The 25,932-nt window shown below is 40.8% G+C and overlaps 1 protein-coding gene across 1 annotated transcript in view; it reads right to left on the bottom strand.

Annotated features, from left to right (window-relative positions):
• Positions 1-25,932, bottom strand: part of ACSS3 (acyl-CoA synthetase short-chain family member 3) — a 74,586-nt gene that overhangs the window by 15,050 nt on the left and 33,604 nt on the right. Inside the window, exons 8-10 of the mRNA XM_015413716.1 lie at positions 17,446-17,541; positions 14,520-14,583; positions 823-904 (exon numbers count right to left, since the gene is read on the bottom strand). Of these exons, the coding sequence (XP_015269202.1) occupies positions 823-904; positions 14,520-14,583; positions 17,446-17,541 (242 nt within the window). The remainder of the gene's footprint in view (positions 1-822; positions 905-14,519; positions 14,584-17,445; positions 17,542-25,932) is intronic.

Genomic DNA, 25,932 nt, shown 5'->3' on the forward strand with positions numbered 1-25,932 from the left:
GCCAGCCGGCTCCGGGGAGGCCCGGCTTCCTCCCCCCCCCGCCTGCCAGCCAGCCAGCCCGCCGGCTGGCTCCGAGGCGGCGGCGGCGGCGTTGCAGAGCGTCCCCTGCGCATGCGCAGGAGACGCTCTTGCACTTTCGGGGGGATTTAAACATCCCCTCGAAATTTTTTTTAACTTTTTGCATTTTTGTGCACACGTGGGGACTGGTCCACGTGTGCACAAACCTCCCCCTCCCCCCCACCTGCCCCCTCCGTGGTGATTTAGCGATCCGCACGGAGGGGGCAAGTTGGCTATTAGATATATAGATCATTACACATTACTTAGTCTTTTCTATGGTGAGGGCACAGGATTTGGGGGCAGTGATGCACTTAGGCCAAAGTTTCATGTGCAAGGGAGGAAATAAGATTTTTTAATATAGCACTAAGAAATACATGTAGTATTCTGTTTCAAAGCAAGGCTCACACTGACCTACAATAAAATAGCAAATATTTAATCAGAAAATTTAAGGATTCAAAACTAAAAAATCTGCACACATCCAGGAAAGGGTTAGGCTAAGAAACTGAACAAGTTCTTTCTTTCTTTCTTTCTTTCTTTCTTTCTTTCTTTCTTTCTTTCTTTCTTTCTTTCTTTCTTTCTTTCATTCAATTCAATTCAATTCAATTCAATTAATAAACATATTTCATTAAATATGTTTCTGCTAAAGAAAAGGGTGAGGTCGTCACAGAGATCAATATTCAGCCTGAAAAAATATCAGTGTAATTAAAAAATCCAACATTACTTCTTGTAACGAATCCATTGATAATTTATTACAATTGTACTTACTGGAAATTTTTGGAAATATAACTCCTTGTATAGGGCTTCATTTCTCCAAAGACCCAGAAAGGCTCCAGGAGCCAAAGGCAATCTGGCATCAAACAAAAAAAAGGCAAAGATTGGAACAAAAAGAACAAGGATAACAAAATCATAATCGAAAATATTCTAAGAAATACAGGGTAAACATTAAGGTTAGCATGGGAAGTTTATTTAGGTGCAAACATACAATTTTCACTACTGAAAGAACGGTAAACAAGGTGATTCACATCCTTGATGTGTTAAATGTTAAGAAGAAAAATTCAACATTATCAGTCAGTGATGTTAAAGTCTGCAAAGTTAAAAAGAATGCCTAAATGAAGAAATTGCCTTGTTGGCAGTGTGGCCAAATGGGATTTGAAAAGAAAAGTTTAGTGTAGGCACTCACGAACAAATTTATTCAACAGGCAAAGAGGGCAATTGCCAGGGGCCCACCAGCAGGCCCATATTAATGTGCCTTCTAGAATCAGTGCTGCCACCTCTCACATGTGGAGTGGCATAGTGCATAAGGAGGAGGCAGCCATGTATACAGTGGGCAATAGGATGCAGCATATAAGATGGACTGAAGAGGGTCCTGTGTCACTCCCCTTGGTCCTTTTACCAGGTAGTTCTGCAGCTGTTTACTTGCTGCAGAGCTGAGAAACCAGAAACACAGGTTAAGGCATGGAGTAACAGCTGGTGGCTACTAGCAGCACCAATGCAGTGGCTGTGACTCAAAGCACAATGCCCACAGCTAGCACTGGATATGTGGTCATCTAGCAGATGGCCAGGACAAGGGAATTCAGGAAGCAGAGGCTTAGTGAATACTTATACCTAAGGTGACTTGACTATTGAAGGGGATGGCAAAGACATTACCACACAGACAAGCAATGAGGCTGGAATCACCTCCACCAGAATACCTTGTCAAAAAGCTGTCTTAACAGGAGAGGCACAAGGGGCAGAAGACATATCTTCTGCACTTTCAAAAGAAGAGAGGTCTTCATGGAACTTTCCTGAGCCTAATGACATATCTGTGTCTCCTGGTATCGCTTCCCTCTGTGTTAGTCTCTTCTACTAAAGTCATCAGATCTTCCCAGTTGTAATGTTTTTTTTATAATTCATATGAAATTTGATACTAACATCACTATATCAGGGTTTGTTCACTTTTCAAAAACAGTTTATGTTCCTATCAAAATCTGACCAGAATCTATATCTTCTTGTATGCACATGCAAGGAGCTCTCACCAGTCCTTTAGCACCAACTGTCATTGTTACAAGTAATAGTGCAGGTTAAAAAAATGGCTGGGTTAATGAGAGAAGAGCTCCTATAAAGGGGATAGCATTTTGTCAAGGCTTTCTTGTGGGTTAACAGGAGACTTGAGCACACATGAGCCAACTTAAGTTTTAAAAGGAAGTATTTATTTAGAAGGATGGTCAAAAGAGAGAAATACAAAATCCAGCAACAAAACACTTCAGAGAGTACAACAAAATAATAAACACTAACTCAAACTACCTGTGATCTATAGCGCAGTTTTCAGGAAGCATAGGCCATAAGTCACAACGAGGAATGTGGCTTCACGTAGAGGTCTGCAAATACGAACCGCATACAGGAGTTCCCAGAATCTCTTAGGCTAAATTTCCCCCAGTTAAGGTGTCAAAATATACTCTTTTTCCCTTTCAAATATCAGCTGCCCCCACTTTACGGCCAAAACAGTTTTCCAAATAGAGTTAATTGGTAGGTCTGCCTGTCCTTAGAATCAGCACCTTAACAATAACAAACTTAAAACAGCTGCACTAGGAAGAAGGCTAACATACTGTTACATCACTTAACCCTTCATAGGCACTTTTGCTTCACACATTTTTCTCTCCCTTTTTTTGTATAATGTACCCCTTTGTGTCAGAATTGCAAAGCTGAAAAGGGTTGTGGACCCCTCTAACCACTATACCATATCGATTGTCAATTAAAAGTATCAAAAAAGCCACTAGGATGAAACTGAAATTACTCATCACATCCGGGGTGCCCCCTGTGCATTGTCCTTAACAGTCTGAGCTGCAGAATCCTTCGACATGCACTACTGCATACCATCCTGAGCCACCTTTCCTCAGTGGGCATCACCTGCCTTTGGAGACAGAAGCAATCCATACAGAAGGATGGTAGTACTCATCTCCTTCTGAGCTAGAATCCGTATCCTCTCAATTTATAAATGGGCAACAGGAAATATAAACCCCAGGGGTCTGTACCCTTTAATCCTTTAGGACCAATTTCAGTTCAAGTGGCATAGAGAAGTCTTGAATTCCATCCAGAAATTAGGCTTTTCTCCCCAACCCCTTCTGGATCTTGGTATAGATTTTTGGTACAGGCCAAAATTTGTGAGGAACTTTAGTTCGTCAGCCAGTTTGTGCCCATCGCTAGTTACTACTCACCTCTAGCAATAACTACCCTGACCTGTATAGTCCAGGCTAGCTGGATCTTGTCAGACCTTGGAAGCTAAGCTAGGTTGGCCCTGGCTAGTATTTGGATGGGAGATCACCAAGGAATATCAGGGTCATGATGCGGAAGCAGACAAAATGGCAAACCACCTCTGAACATCTCTTGCCTTGAAAACCCTATGGAATTGGTTAGGAAAGGCTAGCGTAAATAGTGATACTGGAATGTTTCATCTGTATTTTCTGTCTTGCCTAAGATCCCTGTTCACTGTACAGCCTACCTAGTTTCATCAGACGTAAACTACTCTTATCTTGGTTCTCTTCTGTGCTTACAGTTGTAACCTCCAAGCTTTTGCCATTAAACTTTAACCCTCAATCTGCCCCACAGATTCCTCAGTCTTCTCTGTACGGACAAGCAGTCTTATTCTAAATTAATGTTACTAGTTTTCATAAAAGATTGCTGTGTTCCATGACTAGTTAGAGTGTTTGTAAACATTCAGTGACATGACACCAGCTCAAGCAATTGTAGACAGACTTCTCCAGTACAAATAATTTAGTATATTACAGCATAATTACACTCAACATTTTGCTTTGATTTCCAGCATTTAAAAAATGCAATGTGAGTATACGATTGTAGCATGAAGATATTTCTAGTGCTTCAAGATATTCATGATAAGAAATGACTGTAGAAACATTTTTTTAAAGGATCAGTTTGTTAAACCCTGGCTTGTAATTCTTGACCACTATGAAGAAGAATAGGAATATTATTTTGCATATCTCAGTACACACCTGTCTTCAACAAAACCATCAAGAACAGAAAGTTACTTTGTATGCTTTCAAGGTACTATCAGGATAGTAATTCTCAATGCACTTGCATCTTTGATTTATTTAACTGTCTAAAAAGTCCTTGTGACAAAAAGAAAAGACAATTACCACTGAGAGATTTGTCAGCGGTTCTTCTAGAGCTTTTTTCTTGTTCTGCCTTTTTCATTTTAACCACTAAATAAGAGAATTCATCATACAACACAGTTTGTAATTTCACTATATTATGAACTCTTGAAATTAAAATAGATGAAATACGTGGAGCAGATCAACACAAAAGGCATCAGTGACTCAATGAAGTGTTTAGTAAATGAGCTATATCAAGTGTACCAGAAGTAGACAAGCATAAGGATCAAGTAATTGAAAATTTAAGAGTTTAATAAGAAATTTTTGTATTTCAAATGTATTGGAAGTACCTGGTACACTGCAGGCGATAAACTGATGGCAGTTAGTAATAGTATAAATAGCATTAACATGCATGGATTTTCTCCATGATATTCTCTAAATCTATTTGCACATTCTATACATGCATATTTGCCAAAAAATTCTTATGGCTTCTCAAACACCAGAGTACTGTGACTCTTCACAGTCTAATGGGTTTATTCATGTTATTGGTCTCTAAGGTCGTAATTTATCTCATAACTGCTAAAGACTAACATGACTAAGACAACGAAAGCATTTTGTTAGATTATATACTTAGCAGCAAACCTTTCCTGCCACAATAGAAAATTAACTGCTTGAAAGGCTGAGGCTGCACTTACGTTTTTTCAAAACAAAGCCAAGAAACAGTGATTCATTCAGATATTAGACTGAAATAGTTCAAGGGTAGGAAGTTGATATTTTATAGCCTAAATCAGAACACCTAATGAAATAATACACCATGTCTGCCATAGGTCCTGTATACCAGAGGTGTGGTGAGAGTTCATTGTTCCCAGATGCACAAGAGCTGCAACATGCAGGAGTTTAAACTTTCCAGGTCCCCACATGATTAAGCCCCCTCTCCAGGCAAACCCCAGTCCAGTTCTGAATTAGATCCTTGCTCCCCTGGGAATTCAGTTCCAAGCACAGTCCTTGTACATGTCTGTACCAGTGTTCCCTGTAAGCTGTGCCGCGCTGCACCAGTGCAGCAATTTTGGGAGCCCAGCGCAGGGATTTTTAGCCCAGCACACAGGCCTGAGGAGTGGGTCGCCCCACCCTCCCAACCATCAACTTGCTAGGCAAAGGCGGCTGACTCACTGGCTGCTCTCTAGCTGGAGATCTGCCGCCTGGCTGCAGGGCAGGCCCTATAAAGGGAGGTGCTTGTGGGGTCCAGCCCTACTTTCGATTCCAACTAAGAGTCCAGGAAGAGCCCTCCTGCTGTGCTGGCTGGCTAGTAATGAGAGTCCGGGACTTAGTGCCACCCAAGAAGATCTTTTCGTCTACCCCCCAGGTCATCTCAAGTAAGTGTCTCCCTTGCTGGGCTCCACATGTGCCCAAGTGCCTGAGTTTTGCTTCCCATGAAATCAGCATGCCGGTAGGAGAGCTGGCGGGGCACAAAATCTCATTGCGTTTTTTTTTTGGGGGGGTGGAAGGAGCTAGCCTCCACATGTGCCTGAGTGCCTGGGGTTTGCCTCCCGTGAGATCAGCATGCCAGCAGGAGAGCCGGCGGGGCACAAAAGCCCATTGTGTTTGTTTGTTTGTGGGTGGTGGAAGGAGCTGGCCTCCACATGTGCCCAAGTGCCTGGGTTTTGCCTCCCGTGAGATCAGCATGCCAGTAGGAGAGCTGGCAGAGCACAAAAGCCCATTGCGTTTGTTTGTTTGTGGGGGTGGAAGGAGCTGGCCTCCACGTGTGCTGAAGTGCCTGGGTTTTGCCTCCTGTGAGATCAGCATGCCAGTAGGATTCCCGGCGGGACACAAAAGCCCATTGCGTTTGTTTGTTTGAGGGGGGGTGAAAGGAGCTGGCCTCCACGTGTGCCAAAGTGCCTGAGATTTGCCTCCCGTGAGATCAGCATGCCAGTAGGAGAGCTGTTGGAAAGCCCATTGCATTTGTTTGTTTGATGTTGCCTCCAGTGTTAAGTTGGCTTGGTAACTTGCCCCTTGAGATTTGTTGAAGAGGACGGGGGGGTATAAGCTTTTGTGACTGTTGTAAGTGTCTTGTAAACCCTGAAAATCTTGTCCAGGACTCAAATGCCTCTGCAGACCAGCACTGCTACTCTCTGGGGGGGAAATTATTAAGTAAATAAGGTAATTCACACTGTGGAACAATAATACTGCCCTTCCCCATAGGGATACTCTAGGGGTCATTGGGAAAATGTAAGTGAAAGACTTAAATGAGCTGTATAAAGGCCAGGTTTTAATTTACAATATCAGCATTAACAAAAGTGATTTTAATGATACTTTCAGAGGGTGTGTGTTGGTCTGCAGCAGAAGAGCTAGATTCAAGTCCAGTAGCACCTCAGAGACCTACAGAATATTTGGGGTCTAAGAATTCAATGATCAAAAAAGCCTTTGCTCATCCTCAGCCACCCAGATTTTAATGCAGGCAGTGGATTTGTGGTTTGACTTTATGATTGTGATGGTAGAGTGTGTGTGTGTATCCCTAGATGGTTTCTAATGTGCTCTCCCCCCTGCAAGTGGTGTCTACTTTTGGGAGCTAAATATTGCTTGCCAAAATATTTCACTTTCAAGAAAAATCTCTCTCTCTCTCTCTCTCTCTCTCTCTTGCTGTGTATGTGTAGCATATGACTGCACAGCGAAAATGTGGCTGTTTTGAGAGCAGACTGTTAAAAAGCCTGCATTTCCCTGAACTAACAGAGCCTTGTTGTTTATCCCTCAACACTAGGATCACTACTAAAGTCTGCACTCCAAGTCTGCCTGACGAAGAGCAGCTTCATCCAGTTGCCAAGAGGCAATGCTGCACTAGTTGCGCCACTTTCGTGAGCAGCAGCACATAGGAAACTTCACAGAACAACCAAACTCCTTTTACGGTAAGGCAGCCTACAGTCTGAATTTGAATACAGAACAGTTAATCCTTGAGCCAAGATGAGATGTAAGAGATCATAGAACATATTTAACTTCATTTAAAGCCAGACAGAGGGTTGATATGTGCACACTCTATAAAAGAAGTAAGGAGGTCTGATCATCCCTTATGTCTCATCCTCTGTCTTTCCATGGCTCACTGATTGCTGGAATATATCATTTTTTAAATTTCTGCATCTGCTGGCTTCATCCCAGTTAACTCAGTTGTGCTTAATGCTCATTTATGCTTAGTTAGTTATAAAGGGATCAGAAAGAACAATATTCATAGAACTGCAAGCTTTCACTGGTTTAAGGAAGGAGATACACATTTTGATGGTTAATCCATGAGGGCTAATGGCAAAAAAACCTAACTTTGAGGCACTGAGGGAGTGGTACACCTTGTTTATTAATTTTTCCAATACTTTACACTTCTGTCAGTATCTCAGAAAAGCACATAATTACTGTGGGGCTATTAACATAGTTGTTTATTTTAATATCCACTCAGAAGCCAGTCCCATTGACTTCAGCTTTAGAAAAACTTTTCTTTCTTTGTTATCCCTCCAGGTACAAAGATCTTTGAAAATGTCCAAGCGGAAAGCTGACGCTCAACTCATCAGTGGACATACAAAGAAAAAGTGTAATACTTTCAAGACGGAGTGGTTGATGACGTTTCCTGTTGAAACTGTGATGCCAGACGTGAGTGGACGTACGAATGTGCTGATAAAAGACATCTTTGAGTATCATGAGACAGATGACACGGTTGTCTGCAAAATATGTCTTAAAGCAGAAGTTGATACGGACTGGAGCACTGGAAAGAAATGGGATGAGTGGAAAATAGATTAAGTGTCATGTGAGCTACAAATGCAACTTGGATGCGGTGAGAAAACTTCAGAATAAGAGCCGTGGATCGCTACTGAACTTCTTGCGAGAAACCCCTGAAGATTGGAACACCAGAGTTGAGTATGCAAACTGAGATAGAGCAAGTCCAGAAGAGGTCAAGATTTTAATTGACAACATGCTACTTGCAGTTAAGATGAATGCATCGATGCTGTCTGTGCAGGAAATTCATGACCACGTGGCAAAATATGTCCAAATTCCTGATAGCTGGAGAAGCAAAAACTATGCCTTCGAATTCATCGAATGCATCAGTAGTGTTATCAAAAGGGAATTTTTTAATGAAATCCGGGAATCCCTTCCATACCCTCATAGTTGATGAAAGTACCAACATCACTGTGTCAAAGGTGTTGATTATATATATCAAATTCGTAAGAACAGGTGGTAATCTTCATAAAACCATTTTTGCTGGCATTGTGAAGTTGGCTGTTTGCAGTAGTGCTGCAATACTTGATTCCATAAGGAAGTTTTATAATGAGAATCATTTGAACATGAATCGCATGGTCATGTTCACATCAGATGGTGCCTCCATCATGCTTGGAAAGCGGAATGGTGTTGATGCAATGCTACGTGAATCAATTCCGCACCTGCTGGAGCAGCACTGCGTAGTTCATCAAGAAGTTTGGGGATATATGATGCATGGAAAAAATCACATTCATCAGGGAGGTTGAAACTTTGATACGCACTGTTTATACCATTCTACAGATCAATCACATGGAAAGCCAAACTGGAGGAAATTGCCACTGCAACAGACAGAGACGTTGTTTCATTTAGACCACTAACTGAAGTAAGGTGGCTCTCTAGACACTTTGCTGTAAGTGCTTTAATTAAGAATTATGACACCTTAACTGAATATTGCAAAGAACAAGTAGAAGAAGATAATGACCCAATACACAAATACTGCCTTGAAAGATTAACTAATCCATAATACAAGGTGGCATTACTTATTCTTAGTGATGTTCTTGGTGATTTAGCAGAACTTTGCAAAATTCTTCAGAAGAGCTCTTTGACCACTGTGGAAGCATTTCACCAAAGCCAAAATAAGGAAAATTAGATATCAGTATCTAGGAGACAAAGTCCATTTCAGTAAAACTGTACAAGATCTAATTTCATCTGGCAACTCTAGCGTAAATACCGATGCCATTCTCAATTTCACTAGGCAAACTTGTGATCACATGGACAAAAGATTCCCAGAAAATGAATTACAGGATTGGTGTGTGTTTCACCAAGACTGTCTATTGAATCCCTCCAACCTGGATGACTTTTCCTTCGGGAGTCAAGAACTTTCAAGACTAGCCAAGTGTTACTGCATTTTGTTCCAGAAAGATGAACAAACATATGCTAAGGAACTCCATAAACAGTATTCGGACTTCAAATTAATCATTGCAGAGAAGATGAAAGCTGGATCAATGAAACCCTTCTAGGACATACTAACATTTGCACAGCAACAAGAACAATTTAGTGAACTCAATCTTCTTCTGGACATTTGTGGGACTTTTCAAGCCTCAAGTGCTGATTGTGAGAGAGGTTTTAGCTTGATGAATGCCATCAAAACTAAGATTAGAAATCGGCTAGATACAGATCACCTGGAGAATTTAATGAGAATCAAACTGCACATGTCTACTGGGAATAATATTTTGTTTTCAAATTCTGGAAAACTGAGAAAGGAAGAAGAGAGAAGTCCAATTAAAACATTCGCTGTAATGAGACTTAATACTGTTTTCAGTTAGAATGTTTAAATTACTCTTAAAATGTAGTTTAAAAAATTCATTCTGAGATTCTCACAAGGTTATGGTTACATTTTATGTTTGTATGTTCCTTATGTTCGATCCTTAGGCAGGTAGACAGCTGGGTGGCGAACCCGCGTAATGACTGTATGGTGACTTGCCTGCTTGGTGCGAAGGTAGCAGACATTACGCATGTTTTAGATAGGCTGGTAGATAGTGCTGGGGAGGAGCCAGTGGTCGTGGTGCATGTCGGCACCAACGATGTGGGGAAATGCAGTCGTGAGGTCCTGGAGGAGAAATTTAGGCTGCTGGGCAGGAAACTTAGGTCCAGGACCTCCAAGGTAGCCTTCTCAGAAGTGTTACCTGTTCCACGCGCAGGGCCGGAGAGACAGGCAGAGATCAGGAGTCTCAATGCGTGGATGAGACGATGGTGTAGGGGGGAAGGGTTCAGGTTTGTTAGGCACTGGGATACTTTTTGGAACAAGAGGGAGCTGTACAGGCGAGACGGTCTCCACTTGTCCCGAGAAGGAACCAGGCTGCTGGCACTTAAAATCAAAAAGGTGGCAGAGCAGCTTTTAAACTGAATATTGGGGGAAAGCCGACAGGAGATGAAAAGTCTCTGGTTCGGGTTGGCTCATCTGAGAGAGGTGAGGGGGTACCGGTTGCTTTTCTACAGGGAGGTGGATTGAAATTGTCCACAGAGGCCATGGCTGGTGACATGGACTGCCGGACAACGACTCGAGATAGCAAGAGGAAGGATGCAGGCTTAACTTGTAAGGGAAATTACAGCTGTTTCTATACAAATGCTAGAAGTGTCCGAGGTAAAATCGGGGAGTTGGAGTGCTTGGTGTCGGAGGGAAAAATAGACATTGTGGGTATTTCTGAAACTTGGTGGGATGAGGAAAATCAGTGGGACACAGTGATTCCCGGTTATATATTATATCGGAAGGATAGGGGGGGAAGGGTTGGAGGTGGGGTAGCTCTGTATGTCAGAGAGGGTATAAAGTCTAGAAAGATTGAGAGGCTAAGTGAATTGGATTCGCTTCTGGAAGTTCTATGGGTTGAAATAGGGGGGCCAAAAGGAAACTTAACACTGGGAGTTTGTTATCGCCCACCAGATCAAAAGATAGAGGAGGATTATAAAATGATGAATGCCTTAAAGATAGCAACTAGACAAAAACACTGTGTAATAATAGGTGATTTTAACTACCCACACATTGATTGGGTCAATATGTGTTCTAGTCGGGAAAAAGAGATTGAGTTTCTAGACACTCTAAATGACTGTGCTATGGAGCAGATGGTCACGGAACCTACCAGGGGAGAGGCGATCCTTGATTTGGTCCTAAGTAACACTCAAGACCTGGTGAGAGATGTAAAAGTGATTGCACCGCTTGGAAACAGTGATCATAATGTTGTTGAGTTCATCATTTGTACAAATAGAGAATTGGCCAAAAAGACTCACACAACCATTTTTAACTTTAAAAGGGGTAATTTCTCTGATATGAGGGGACACGTGGGGAGGAAACTGAAAGGAAAAGTAGAAAGGGTCAAAACAATTGGGGAAGCTTGGGATCTATTTAAAACTACGATCCTAGAAGCTCAAAAAATATATATTCCGCAGGTTAGGAAAGGCACAAACAGGTATAGGAAAAAGCCTGCATGGTTAACAAACAGAGTAATGGAGGCTGTAAAAAGTAAAAAGAATTCCTTTAAGCAGTGGAAAGCTAGTCACAGTGAGGCTGATAAAACGGAACACAGGCTATGGCAAATAAAATGCAAGTCTGAGGTCAGGCAGGCAAAAAGGGAATATGAGGAGCATATAGCAAAAAACGTAAAAACCAACAATAAAACTTTCTTCAAATACATTAGAAACAGGAAACCAGCCAGGGAGGCAGTGGGGCCCTTGGACGACCAAGGGGTAAAAGGAGTATTGAAGGATGATAGGGAAATGGCTGAGAAGCTAAATGCATTTTTTGCCTCCGTCTTCACTGTGGAAGATGAGAAGTGCTTGCCCACTCCAGAACCACTGATTTCAGGAGGGGTGTTGGAAGACCTGAGTCAGATTGAGGTGATGAGAGAGGAGGTCCTAAAACTGATAGACAACTTAAAAACTGAAAAATCACCAGGCCCAGATGGCATACATCCGAGAGTTCTGAAAGAACTCAAATGTGAACTTGTAGATCTCCTGACAAAGATATGTAATCTTTCCTTAAAATCTGCCTCCATTCCTGAGGATTGGAAGGTAGCTAATGTCACTCCCATCTTTAAAAAGGGTTCCAGAGGAGATCCGGGAAATTACAGGCCAGTCAGTCTGACGTCGATACCGGGTAAATTGGTGGAAACCATTATTAAGGAAAGAATTAGTAGGCACATAGATGAACAAAACCTATTGAGGCAGACTCAGCACGGTTTCTGTAAGGGAAGATCTTGTCTCACTAACCTGTTAGTGTTCTTTGAGGGGGTGAACAAACATGTGGACAAGGGGGATCCAATAGATATTATTTACCTTGACTTCCAGAAAGCTTTTGATAAAGTTCCTCATCAAAGGCTCCTAAGTAAGCTCAAAAATCATGGGATAGAAGGACAAGTCCTTTTATGGATCAAAAACTGGCTAGTTCATAGAAAACAGAGAGTGAGTGTAGGTGGGCAATTTTCTCAGTGGAGGGTGGTAAGCAGTGGGGTACCGCAGGGATCAGTACTTGGTCCACTGCTTTTTAACTTGTTCATTAATGATTTGGAGATGGGAGTAAGCAGTGAAGTGGCTAAATTTGCGGATGATACAAAGTTGTTCAGGGTGGTGAAAACCAGTGAGGATTGTGAGGCACTCCAAGGGGATCTGTCAAGGATGGGCGAGTGGGCGTCAACATGGCAAATGGGGTTCAATGTGGCCAAGTGCAAGGTGATGCACATTGGAGCCAAAAATCCTAAATATAAATACACATTGATGGGGTCTGAACTGGCAGAGACTGATCAAGAGAGAGATCTTGGAGTTGTAGTGGATAACTCACTGAAAATGTTGAGACAGTGTGTGACTGCAATAAAGAAGGCCAATGCTATGCTGGGGATTATTAGGAAGGGTATTGAAAACAGATCAGCCAATATAATAATGCCCCTATATAAATCAATGGTGAGACCTCATTTGGAATACTGTGTGCAGTTCTGGGCACCACACCTTAAAAAGGATATTATAGCTTTGGAAAAAGTGCAGAAAAGGGCAACTCGAATGATAAAAGGGTTGGAACACTTTCCCTATGAGGAAAGGTTAAAGCGCTTAGGGCTCTTTAGCTTGGGGAAACAACAACTGAGGTTTACAAGATTATGCATGGGATAGAGCAGGTAGATAAAGAGGTACTTTTCTCCCTTTCTCACAATACAAGAACTCGTGGGCACTCCATGAAACTGCAGAGCGGTCGGGTTAGAACGGATAAAAGGAAGTACTTCTTCACCCAAAGAGTGATTAACACATGGAATTCACTGCCACAGGAAGTGGTGGCGGCTACAAGCATGGACGGCTTCAAAAGGGAATTAGATAAGCATATGGAACAGAGGTCCATCAGTGGCTATTAGCCACAAGGCATAGATAGGAACTCTCAGTCTGGGGCAAGTGATGCTCTGTCTTCTTGGTGCTTGGGGGAGTCAACAGTGGGAGGGCTTCTAGTGTCCTGGCCCCACTGGTGGACCTCCTGATGGCACCTGGCATTTTTGGCCACTGTGTGACAGAGTGTTGGACTGGATGGGCCTTTGGCCTGATCCAACATTGGCATCTCTTATGTTCTTATGATTTGTATGCTCGTAAACTGAAATTTAAAAAAATTAAAATGTAGGCTGGCTCATAACTTTTATGGTTTGCTCACAAAGAAATATTTTTGCACACAGAGCTTCAGAGCTTAGAGGGAACATTGGTCTGTACCCCGGCAAACATTTTAATGTTGTTGTACATATGTTTTAGCTTGTTTTTAATTGTTTTAATGATGTGTTTGTTTGGTTTTAATGGTTTGTAACATATGTTTTTATTACAGGTTTTAATCTGTCGGCTGACTTAGTGCTCCATATGGGGGCAGAAAAGTGGGGTATAAATTTTGTAAATAAATAAAAATAAACAAACAGAGCATAGACTTGAGAATGAGTAGTAGCTACACTCAGTAGTCAGAGAATGAAGTAAGCTGCTTTGCTCCCCATTAATGAGAAAGACAGAACTTTGCCTAGGAAGAGGCTGCTGAGAGGGGAGGAGATAAAGTTGCCAACTTTAGGTATGGAAATTCCTGGAGATTTCAGGTGTGGAGCCTGGAGAGGGTGGGTTTGAGGAGGGGTGGGACCTTAGACAGGTACACTGGCACAGACACCACACTCTGGAACTGTCAAATGTGTCCAGAACCAAAGACAACAATTACTCTCTAATACCATAAGGCATGCTGTTCTTCATTCCCACATTAGTTCTTTACACTGCAAAACACTACTCTGTTTTTACTCTGCCTGCAAGATACAAAATCATTGACCCCACCCTCTTTCTAGAGCTTGTTGTATTTTTCCCCACAATGGGCCTTATTCCTAGTATTTCATATTTTAATTCTTCTACAAAGAGGTCCGAAGCACCCACATTACTAGACAGAAAGGTCATGTGTGTAATCAGCATCAATAACTGTACTTATTCATTTATCAATTATGTTTGGACACATCTTCACTCTCTTCACCACCCTATCCCTAGTATTCAGTTTATCAATTACATATTTGTCTGATGTACCAGACAAGTCATGTGGACAAGTGGTTTAAATATTTTAAACAAACAAATGTGTTAAAGTTGTACTTTAAGTTGTGCTTTACTTACTTCACCACAATATTTCCTAACGTATTTGCTTTTACTGGTTGCTTGTTGTCATCAAGAATGATCACTGCAACAAGATACAGCATAACAAGTGGTTACCAAAGTAAGGGTTGGTTTTCTCTAAGTAATATTTTTCATAACAGAGAAGAAATTCATGTTTAATTGCAATGGCAAATGCAAGTGAACAAAGCAATTACAATCATTTGAAATGTCCTATTAGATTAGCTCATTCCTCTTGTTAGCAGATCAGACTGAAAAAATGAGTTTTAAGCAGAAGATTCTGAGTAAGAGTTGGACAATGCTGGAATGCAAATTACATTTTTTTAAAAGTTTGCAGAGGATAGAATGGGAAATCTTCAGAGAGAAAACCCTAAAGAAATTATTATAGTTTGTATAATGATGTAAGAAATTTTTTTTAAACCCTGCCTCACAAACACAGACAACGAAACAGCAGCTCATAGTGACAGACAGGAAAACAAATCCAAACAACATTTGGGAATAATAACTAAATAAGGCCTCTACTAGAGATGGTGCTGTCTCTTTGGTACCAAATAGCCATGACTGCCTTTGTCCTACTTTGCCACTGGTCTAAGGTTGCCAACTGGACAGGGGGGGAATGTTCTATCCGATTAATAGAGGTGTAATGTGTGGAAATGGACAGCTGACACTTTCATGGCATGAAATTAAATAACATCACCTAATAAATGCTTGCATATCAAACTGATATTAAAGGAACAGCTAAAGGGACTGGTTTAAAAGTTTGCAATCCTACCAACCAGTTCCTTCACCTAGTCTTCTTTTCTACCTGCTGCTGTACAAAATGCTTTTACGGCAGCCTACAGCAGAAGAGGAGATGGGACAAAGGGGCAAGTAAAGGAGATGGAAAAGCACTGCCATAGTGGATGCCAGTGCACAGCTTGTAGGAGTCACACGCTCACTCAGTATACAGACCCAACAGCCTTCTCTTATAAGAGTGCTCTGAAAGGACAGAGGCAAATGTATAATTGTTTATAATCCTTGTCAGATTTATTTCTTGCCATAACTGATGGTTCTTCTCAAGTACCCTTTGCCCCAATGGCTTGCCCTCTCAATAACTGCTACAGCTACCAACACAAGGGGCAAGAAAAATATAGCTAATTGTTTTACATTTTCATTTTAAATTTTTATTTTTCCTGCCTTTTTATTGTATAAACATGGTCGTATAAACATAGTTGACTATTTTCAAGCAAACTGAGCACTTCTTATATAAATTACATGACCTTAAAAGTAATCATAATTTTGTTTCAAGAGTAGATTTACTATTTCAGGCCAAACCATAGTAAAGGTAAAGGTTCCCTTGCTCGAAAGCCAGTCGAATCCGACTCTAGGGTTGCGGTGCTCATCTCCGTTTCAAAGAGTAGATTTACTATTTTAGGCCAAACCATAGTACACAGTTATGAAAACATTGTACCATTTTGAATCTTATGACTGCACATGTTCTCATCTGATTTTGTTTTCCACACCAGAAGCAGCAGCAGCAGCAGCTATTGCCTGTCATGCCTGATGCTGCTTCAAAGCCTACATTTCCTACAGCTTAAAAAAAAACGCTGCATGTGAGAGATAATGTTCATAACATTCCTTTCAAATATCAACTTGTGCAGAGGACTGTTTCACTGACAAAAGTGGGTCCCAGTCAGTTTACATTAAAAGCATTTGCATATGTGCCAAGTTCAACAAGTATTTTTGATCCCTAACAACATGTTTGTAGAGGTCACCAACTTTACATCTAGTGGCATCTTTATGCACTATAAAAACATGCTAATTCTACTTAGTACACACATATAAAACACTTAGTACACAAATATAAAACACTACATCTCAGTGTTTACAGTACTGGTTTTATAGAATACAGGGAAGTTTTGAAAAGAGGTATATTCCTTAGGATCTCACTACATGGTACACTGTTTCCAAGCCCACCTTGAGACCCCTGTCAAGCCAGGCATGCTGGGAGTTCTATGTTTGGACCTCACCTGAGAAGACCCCAGAGAGCCACTATTTGCTACATCCAGGAAATGTAAGTGCACTGTTTCTCAAATGGGTCAAACAGCAGCTCCCTGAGGCCATACCAGTTCAGAAGAATGACACGGGGGAAGACTTAAGCCCCCTCAATCCCAATCAGGCCCCAGCACAAGAATTGCATTTCAACGGAGAACTTTCACCCTGTAATATGTCTGGTATGACAGGACTCCTGGCAGAGGTGGGGGGAGGGTGGCATTCTGATGTACGTAAAAGACTTCCCTTAACAGCATCCAAATCAGCATAAAGTCAGGCACAACTCTGAACATGTAATCGATAATGTGTTCATGGAACTGTCCTGACTTTGACAATGACCTGAATAGGGTTTGTAAACAATTACCTGTTTGTAGCCTGATAGTGAAATTATGTGATTAATTGAATTTTCTGAATTGATCCTCCTCCCACTTACCTTTCTTCTCTTGATCCACATTTGGCTACTTTGGGCTTTTGTGCATAGAACTATTGACCCGTGTATGGCTAGGGTACTTCAGGAGGGAAAACCCAAGTTCCAGTCATAAACTGGATCAACATCTATGATGCTGTAATAAGCATCTATTCTAGGAATGGCAACAAAAAATCATTGCCGCTTTGGGTAACTACTGAGACACATTTTCTAAATTGGAATGTTGCAGGGAAAATTAGATTTAGCAATTATCCCTTTTACAGGTTTTCTATTTTGCTATGAAATATAAATGTTGATGCAGTTCAAGAAGGCAGATAAAGGTTGGGTTTGGGTCCTCAGTTGTTAAATACAGCCACAGTTCCGCTTAAGCACAAACATCACATTTCTAGTTTACACCTTCAGGCAGCCAAAGGCTCATTATAGACATTGAGCCATATTCTATCTTACTGTACCATATAGTTGCAACTGTACCATTATATCCTGGGACCAATCTTCCAGTCTGTCCTGGTGGAGGTGTAAGAGAGTTTCCCAAGCCAACACAGGAGGCAGTTATAGCAGAACCTGTTTCTACAGAATAGATAAAATTGTTGTAAAATCTGTAGTCAATAGGATACTAGAAGGAGAAACATGTTTCCCCCCTTATCCCATTCCTCACATTATTTCCTCTTTATCTCCCCCTAGCCCCTATAGCCTCTCACTTTTCTCTGGTTCTGTCCTTCCTACCCACCCACATTTATTTGTCTCTCCCTAGTTTTCAGGTTTCCTCACCTTTGCTGTCCCTGTCCCTACAGCTTCTCCTACTTTCTCCCCTCCCACCCACTCACCTACCTTTTCCTGTTCTCCCCCTTCAGCTTCACCTCCTTCTCTCTCTTAAATCTTTTACCACCACAACCAACAGTAAGCATGGAAGCCTCAGCAATATTGTGTTATGACTGCCTAGCAATCCCCTAAAAGGGCACTAAGAGCTACCAATATAGTTTCGTGAGATCTTGGTGGGCATTCATTTTTAAAGAAACAGGTGTTGCTTCTATTATTGGGGAGCGAGTAGCTTCCCAATATGTTGGATCCAATTTAAATTTTGCATCAGCAGAAGAGAACTTTTCTGTCTCCCACTTCCCACTGACCTATTTTCGGTAAAAAACAAATATCATAGCTTATTCAAGGTTCTAATGGGGTGGGAGGAAGCTTCATCAGTTGTTTTTCTCTATAAAGCTTGAATAGATAGAAATCATTATATCGTATGATATATACCTCTAGGCAGCCTCCAGAAAACATTCTATTTAAAGAGGCTCTGCTATGTGAAATTACAGGCCTGGCTCCCTGGCATCAGGTACCATTAATAATAGTATCAATTTCACAGCTACTATGCAAGCATTTGATCATTGGTGCTGTCAAGGAGTCCAAGGCTGAACCCTATGGTTCCCAGGGCTGATGTACACAAGTAGCCAAACAAGTAGCCAAATTATATAAAGTTTTATTTAATATATTTCAGAACAAAATGTTTAATCTACAGGTAACACAACACTCTAAAATCAGCAAGAAAAAGAAGAACTAGCTAAACTACCTAACATATTTCCAAGACCTGTGTTAAATAGCACAGACTTTAAGTTCAAGAGGCAAAGACCTTATGCATTCTCTGCCTTGCTGTCTATTGCAAAATGAGTAAATCACAGTCCAGGCCTTCAGTTCATCAGAATCCAAGGTAGCGTCCTTTCTCCAGGCTCTTAGTTCAATTATAGTTTTTTGGCCAAGCAGCTACAAACTATATTATACAAAAGTACAAAATGTTTATTAGGATGTATACATAACTATACCTAGCCATTCGAAAGCAAGAAATTGCAAGTAGATAAATAGGTACCACTTTGGTGGGAAAGTAACAGCGTTCCGTGCGCCTTGGTGTTTAGTCATGCTGGCCACATGACCACGGAAACGTCTTCGGACTGCGCTGGCTCTTTGGCTTTGAAACGGATATGAGCACCGCAACCCTAGAGTCGGATTCGACTGGCTTTCGAGCAAGGGAACCTTTACCTTTACCTATACATAACTAAAACATACAGCGGTTAAAAGAAATAGTCTAAGTTTCAAACGTAAAAGGCTTGTACAACCAAGTTAGTTATTATACAAATACAATTGATGGGTAAAATCTTTTTACCTAAGGACCATACATGTTTCGGCCCCTTCGGGCCTTCCTCAGTGGTCAGTATTCTTTATATTACAATGACACACATCCAAAAATGTACACATAAGAAATTTATATATATCCAGATGTTGTTTTCTGAAATTATTTCAAGACCTGTTAAAATAAGAATTGGGGAGCATAAGAGTTGCATCAGATTAAAGAAATGGAATGAGTAAATCACAGTCCAGGCCTTCAGTTCATCAGAATCCAAGGTAGCGTCCTTTCTCCAGGCTCTTAGTTCAATTATAGTTTTTTGGCCAAGCAGCTACAAACTATATTATACAAAAGTACAAAATGTTTGGATACACCATCTACAGACATTAAGTCCCCAAGGACTGAATGAAGAAGTGGATTGGACTTGCTGCCTTTGAAATTATGTATATCTGTCATTCTGTAGCTGTTAATGCTCCCAAAAAAATTTTTATTTTGGATTAACATGTTCAACATTTAACACACATCCAACAAATCCGTTTCCTTTTATCTCCCTTTTTATGGCTTCCCGCAATGCTTCCCCCTGCCCCCATATACTCAGATTTCAAGGTAACATTTTGCTTACATTTTCAACATTCCTACATTTCTACATTTCGACCTTAATAGTTATCTAAGTACAATATAGTATTTTTGACATCCCGATTCTTTTCTAGATATTCTTTAAAATCTTTCCATTCTTCAAAAAAGTCTTTATCTTCTTTGTTATCCAATTTCTTTGTTAATTTGTCCATTTCCACCATATATAGAACTTTCTGTATCCATTCCCATTTGTCTGGTATTCTCTCCTGTTTCCAGCATTGTGCATATGTCATTCTTGCCGTGGTAATTAAATACCATAGCAGTGTCTTTTTTATTACATTTACTTCTTCCATTTTTAGTCCTAGAAGTAGTATCTCCGGTTCTTTCTTAAACTTACATTTTAAATTTTTTTGCATTTCTTCATGTATTTCTGTCCAAAAAGTCACGGCTTTATCACATGTCCACCACATGTGGTAAAAGGAACCTTCCTTTTTCTTACATTTCCAACATTTGCTAGACAAATTTTCATTCATATATGCTATTTTCTTTGGAGTCATGTACCACCTATACATCATTTTATAACAATTTTCTTTTACATTAGTACATGTTGATATCTTAATAGAGTTTTTCCATAAATATTCCCAAGATGACATGGTCACCTCCTTATTCATATTTACCGCCCATTTAAGCATTTGTTCTTTTACTGACTCATATTCTGTAAACCATTTTAACAAAACTTTATACAAATTTGATATCATTTTTTCCCTTTTGCCTCCCACACCCCTTCTATTTCATTTTTTCCTCTCTAAAGCCATATCTTTTTTTATCAGTTCTAAATAAATCCACAATCTGTGCATAATTCAACCAGTCATATTTAAAGTCTAGCTCTTCTCGCTTTCTCATCACAAAGTCTTTACCGTCTTTTTTCAAAATGTCTCTATATGGCAACCAATCTTCGCCTTTGTGTCTCGAAAATGGTGTAATTACTTCTGCAGGAACAATGCATAATGGTCTTGCTTCATAGAAAAATCTTCTGTATCTCACCCAAGTCCCATATAGTGATCTTCTTACAAAGTGATGGTTAAAAAAATTGTCCGCTTTTGTCTTCTCATACTAAAGATAAGCATGCCAGCCAAATCTGCAATCATGTCCTTCCAGCGCCAACAGCTTTTTGTTGTCCAGATTTATCCATTGCTCAATCCAAGTGAGACAAGTCTAAAGTTCGGTAACTGAAATCCTCCTCTTTCTTTAGTGCTCCAGATTTTCATTTTAATCCTTGGTTTTCTTCCTGCCCATACAAACTTTGAAATTTCTTTTTGCCACTGAGTTAACACTTTAATTTCCTTCAATATCGGAATGGTTTCAAATAAAAACATTAAACGGGGTAACACATTCATCTTTACCACCGATATTCTCCCCAACAGTGACAGTGTAGCTGTTAATGCTGACCTTGTAATTTCCCCCTCCCATCTTGTAATTTTTTCCTTAGCAAGCATCGTGCAATGCATGTGGTTGATTGCATCATCCCTAGTTTCTACTGTATAATGATGTAACTTTAGCAGTTTGCAACTAGACTACTACACATCCTGACTAATGGAATCTTTGACACCAGGTTTATTGACTAATTTAAAATTTTCTTAAGCTAACATTAATTTAAATTATATATTGCCCATAAATTTCATTAATTGCATTTTTATTTTATTTATATGCAGAATAATCTGAAAAACTGATACGGCTACTATTTAGGGTGTACGATTTATGGCCTACAATACAAACTTGTAGCAACTGCAAATGCAAAAGCATATAAAGTAATCCCACTATATAATTCTTATTAATGTTACTCAGATTTTTAACACATGCTTTATACAATTTTGATGTTATAATCAGGCCTTCTTTTCCCCCCCCTTTCTTAATAATTTCAGAAAACAACATCTGGTGTACATTTTTGGATGTGTGTCATTGTAATATAAAGAATATTGACCACTGAGGAAGGCCTGAAGGGGCCGAAACGCATATGGTCCTTAGGTAGGCTTGCCAAGTCCCCCCGGGGGGTGGGGAAACCCCTGCCCCAGAGGCCTGTTCCCTGCCGCCGGCAGATCGGGCCCCGGGGGGAACCCCACCCCCAAAGCACGGGATGTGCCTGGCGTCAGCACGTCACCCGGAAGTGATGCAGCCACACCAGGCATGCCGGGGGCGGGGGCGCAGTCATCCAAGGGAAAACTCTATGTTTTTCCCTCGGATGACTGCAGCCCCGCCCCCGGCGCACCTGACGTAGCCACGTCACTTCCGGGTGACGTGCTCGCAGCGCGAGCGCACTCCGAGGAAGCCGGGGGTCCCCCGCTGTGCCGTAATTGGGACTTGGCAACCCTATTCTTAGGTCAAAAGATTTTACCCATCAATTGTATTTGCATAATAACTAACTTGATTGTACAAGCCTTTTAAGTCTGAAACTTAGACTATTACTTTTAACTGCTGTATGTTTTAGTTATGTGTACACACTAATAAACATTTTGTATTTTTGTATAATATAATTTGTAGGTTGACCCTCTCGGTTCGCAGCTGATTTTGGGTTGAGTTTCCTCCCCCCCACCTTTTTTTTCCAGATGATGACACCCAATCAGGACACATTCTTGCTGGAACCTTCTAGAAAGTTACCCCATCACTCCTGATTCCCACCTCCCATCCTGTGGGTCACAGGTTCTCATGAGAAGCTAATTACCACATTTCCAGCTCTGGTCTTGAAGATGACAAGGGTTATGTAGGCAGAGAGACCCAATTAGTAACACCTGCTGATGGAATACTATTAACGTTAATCCTTGAGAGGAATTAGGGGTGTTTTGCCTCACAGGTGCAACATGCTTTCTTGATCACTGTGAGACTTAATAGCTTAAGTGCCTTCCATTAAAATCTTTTCATAGAACTACCACAAGTGGTAGAAATGGGGGGGGGGTGTTATATGATGCAAGGATTTCTCTAAAGCAACTAGTGATCACTTCAGAATGTATTTAATATTTGATGCTTGTTTGCAGATGCTGTAAGTAGAACTGCAATGACTGTTCAGAACCAAAGATTTGGAGTTTACATTGTTTGCAAAATTCTCATAGGGTATAAAAGAAACATTATTATTATTATCCTAGGGTGTGGGCAGTAGTTACTTTTCAGTATGTAGATAAGTTTAAAAACATTTAGGGGAATAGCCCATATTTTTTTGGCATCCGGCCCCTTTACTCCTTGGCAAATAGAATGAGAAGTCGTGAAAGCAGTGACAGACTTCACGTTCCTGGGATCCAAGATCACTGCAGACAGTGACTGCAGCCATGAAATTAAAAGACGCCTGCTCCATGGGAGGAAAGTGATGGCAAACCTAGACAGCATATTAAAAAGTAGAGACATCACCCTGCCAACAAAAGTCCATATGGTCAAAGCAATGGTACTCCTAGTAGTACTGTATGGCTGCAAAAGTTGGACTATAAGGAAGGCCGAGCGCCGAAGAATAGATTCTTTTGAATTATGGTGCTGGAGAAGACTCCTGAGAGTCCCCTGGACTGCAAGGAGATCAAATCAGTCAATCCTAAAAGAAATCAACCCTGACTGTTCCCTGGAAGGCCAGATACTGAAGCTGAAGCTCAAATACTTTGGCCACCAAATGAGACGGGAACACTCACTGGAGAAGACCCTGATACTGGGAAAGACTGAAGGTCAAAGAAGAAGGGGACAGCAAAGGATGAGATGGTTAGACAGTGTTATCGAAGCAACGAACATGAAATTAAGCAAACTCCAAAGCACGATGGAAGACAGGAGGGCCTGGCGTGATGTGGTCCATGGGGTCACGAAGAGTTGGACTCAACTGTGCGACTGAACAACAACAACAAGCCCATGTTTTGGTTTTTAAATTAAATATCTTTTCCAATATACCTGTTCACCAAACTTGCTAGTCAAATACTGCAATTCCTAGCAGAATGGCCTAGGATGACACTGAGTTTCTCAATAACAATGTTCTGAAATTTACAAGGGAAGCAGTTATCCAAAGATGATAAGCGTATTCCTCCCAAATTTTAAAGCCATGTGAAATATTCTCGGGGGGAAATTCATCTGTCTCTACCAGGTTGTGGGCCATATTTATTGTGTTTTCTAGGGCTGCCTCAATTTCCCTGTTTCAAGATACCTTAGTAAGAAATAAAAAACCCTTGAATATGAACCGAGGACAAGCTGTAAATCCAAAAATAAATTCCCCCTTTAGGCAGTCTGCGCTCAACGCCACCTCAGGCAGCAGGCGATAGCGATGCTACATGATGGGGTTACAGTGTTAAACAGGAGAGAACAGTAGAAGCTGCTAACACCACCACTTAAAGAATTCAAGTGGGAAAAGGTTATGCTCCAGAAAATATGGACACATGAATGATCAAAGGGGAAGAAAGAAAGAATGGTGGGGAGAAATGAAAAAAATTAGGCAGTGACAAGAGATGAGGAGGTGAGACCCAAAGGCATGGAGAAATACAGTAACACAGAATAAAGAAATGGAAGAAAAGAGACAGTGATGTGGAATTGTAGTGAATTAAGAAACAGGAATGGTGTGTAAATGAACAACAAAACAAAAATTCAAAGCACTAGGACTGGTTTTCATGGATTACCAGTAAACCAGTCAGTGGAACATATTAAAAGCACAGACATTAGCCTTTATCAGACATTACACTCCTGGCACTGTGACTGTCCATACAGAATGAAAAAGCTACATACAATCCTCCCTCCCAATATGCACAATTGCCATTTCTTCTGAAAAGAGGCAATACAGTTCATTAAAGAGTAATCTGTGATCTGGTATGCATGTTCCAAAGCTGCAATATATCTGTACTGCCCCTTCCAGAAAACTGGCAGTCGTAAGCATCCACAGGATTATATATAGCATGTTTGTCCTGTACATGAGTCAGCAACTGAATGGGACTATATATTGCTATGGCTTTGTACAACAAAGGTTCCCAGTGGAGCTTCCCTAATAGCTTACATAAATATATAACAGTATAGCGCAAGCCTCTCTTTCAAGTCGGATATATATTGCATTAGGCACCAACTGAATAAAAGCACACCATTTTTTTTCTAAAGCAACTTCTAATGAAATAATAAGAACATGCTTAATATAAGGGATGTGTATGTGTCTCGTCAATTTTACTGCTTTTCCTTTTTTTTTTTTTTCTCCAATATGAAGAAGCCATGGGATAGGTTTTAGGCAGGCAAATATCTTTTTGATCCAAATATTCAATAGATAACAGTCTTGAAATGGAAAACTACTACTGTTTAATGAGTAAGAGCAAGTTTATGAATATATTCACCACACCATTACAAATCCCTCAACACATATCTGTTCCTGTATCTCTACTTTGATGAGGATACACATTCATACCAAGTAACATGGGCTGCATCCACACTGCAAGCATTTTGTTTTGCACTGACTGCCACTGTAAATGCAGAAGCATACACATCAGCCACACAGCTTCCGCATGGGAGGTTTATGCACTTTCCTGTGACTGCCACCATTTCCCCTGCATTTTGTCCCCACAGCACCACCAGAGGATTTTTGATGGCAATTGCTATCCATGGATGCTCTCCCTTCCCAAAAAAGTACTGCAGCCTGGAAGTCAAAATGAGGAAAAAACCTCCATGTGGAAGCAACCGTGAATGAATGACAGCCTTTAAAATGAAACAATCATAGTTACAATTAATAGCATAGTCCACCATTCCAGCTTGGAGCATGAATTATTATACATGAAAGTGGGATTGTTGGACATACCCATAGCAGGTAATGGTCAGAAATACTACTGTGCAAATGAGTGCTATAGGAAAAGAGGTGATAAGGAGACTGGCTCCACTGAGTCCTAATGTCTGCATATGGGCTCCACCACTTAAATCCAACTTAGACTCTCCTTTTATAGATGAATCCTATAAACAAAGACTGGTCGCTTCTCTGATGCTAATACAGTCCCATATATAACAGTCCATGTGTGACTCAGTTCATATGTAGTGCCTCCTCCTTGCCACCAGAGGACAAATCTCTGCTTGTAACCTAGAAGAGTCTATGATGTTCCTGGTCATATGATCCAGGTCTTCTTCTACTTCCTGAGAGAAGCTTGTACTTTGCTTTTTGCTCTTGGCTCCTTGCCGATTGCCATTTTTAAGGTTGTTTATTTTAAGCCAAGTTTGCCAAAGTCTCAGAAAATTTGCAGATCTGCTTAAATAAATCCTGGAGACTCCCTGCTATGGTCTAATTCCTTTTA

This window comes from Gekko japonicus, unplaced genomic scaffold (assembly GCF_001447785.1).
Source record: "Gekko japonicus isolate JY-2015 unplaced genomic scaffold, Gekko_japonicus_V1.1 scaffold649, whole genome shotgun sequence".
Taxonomy (NCBI): domain Eukaryota; kingdom Metazoa; phylum Chordata; class Lepidosauria; order Squamata; family Gekkonidae; genus Gekko; species Gekko japonicus.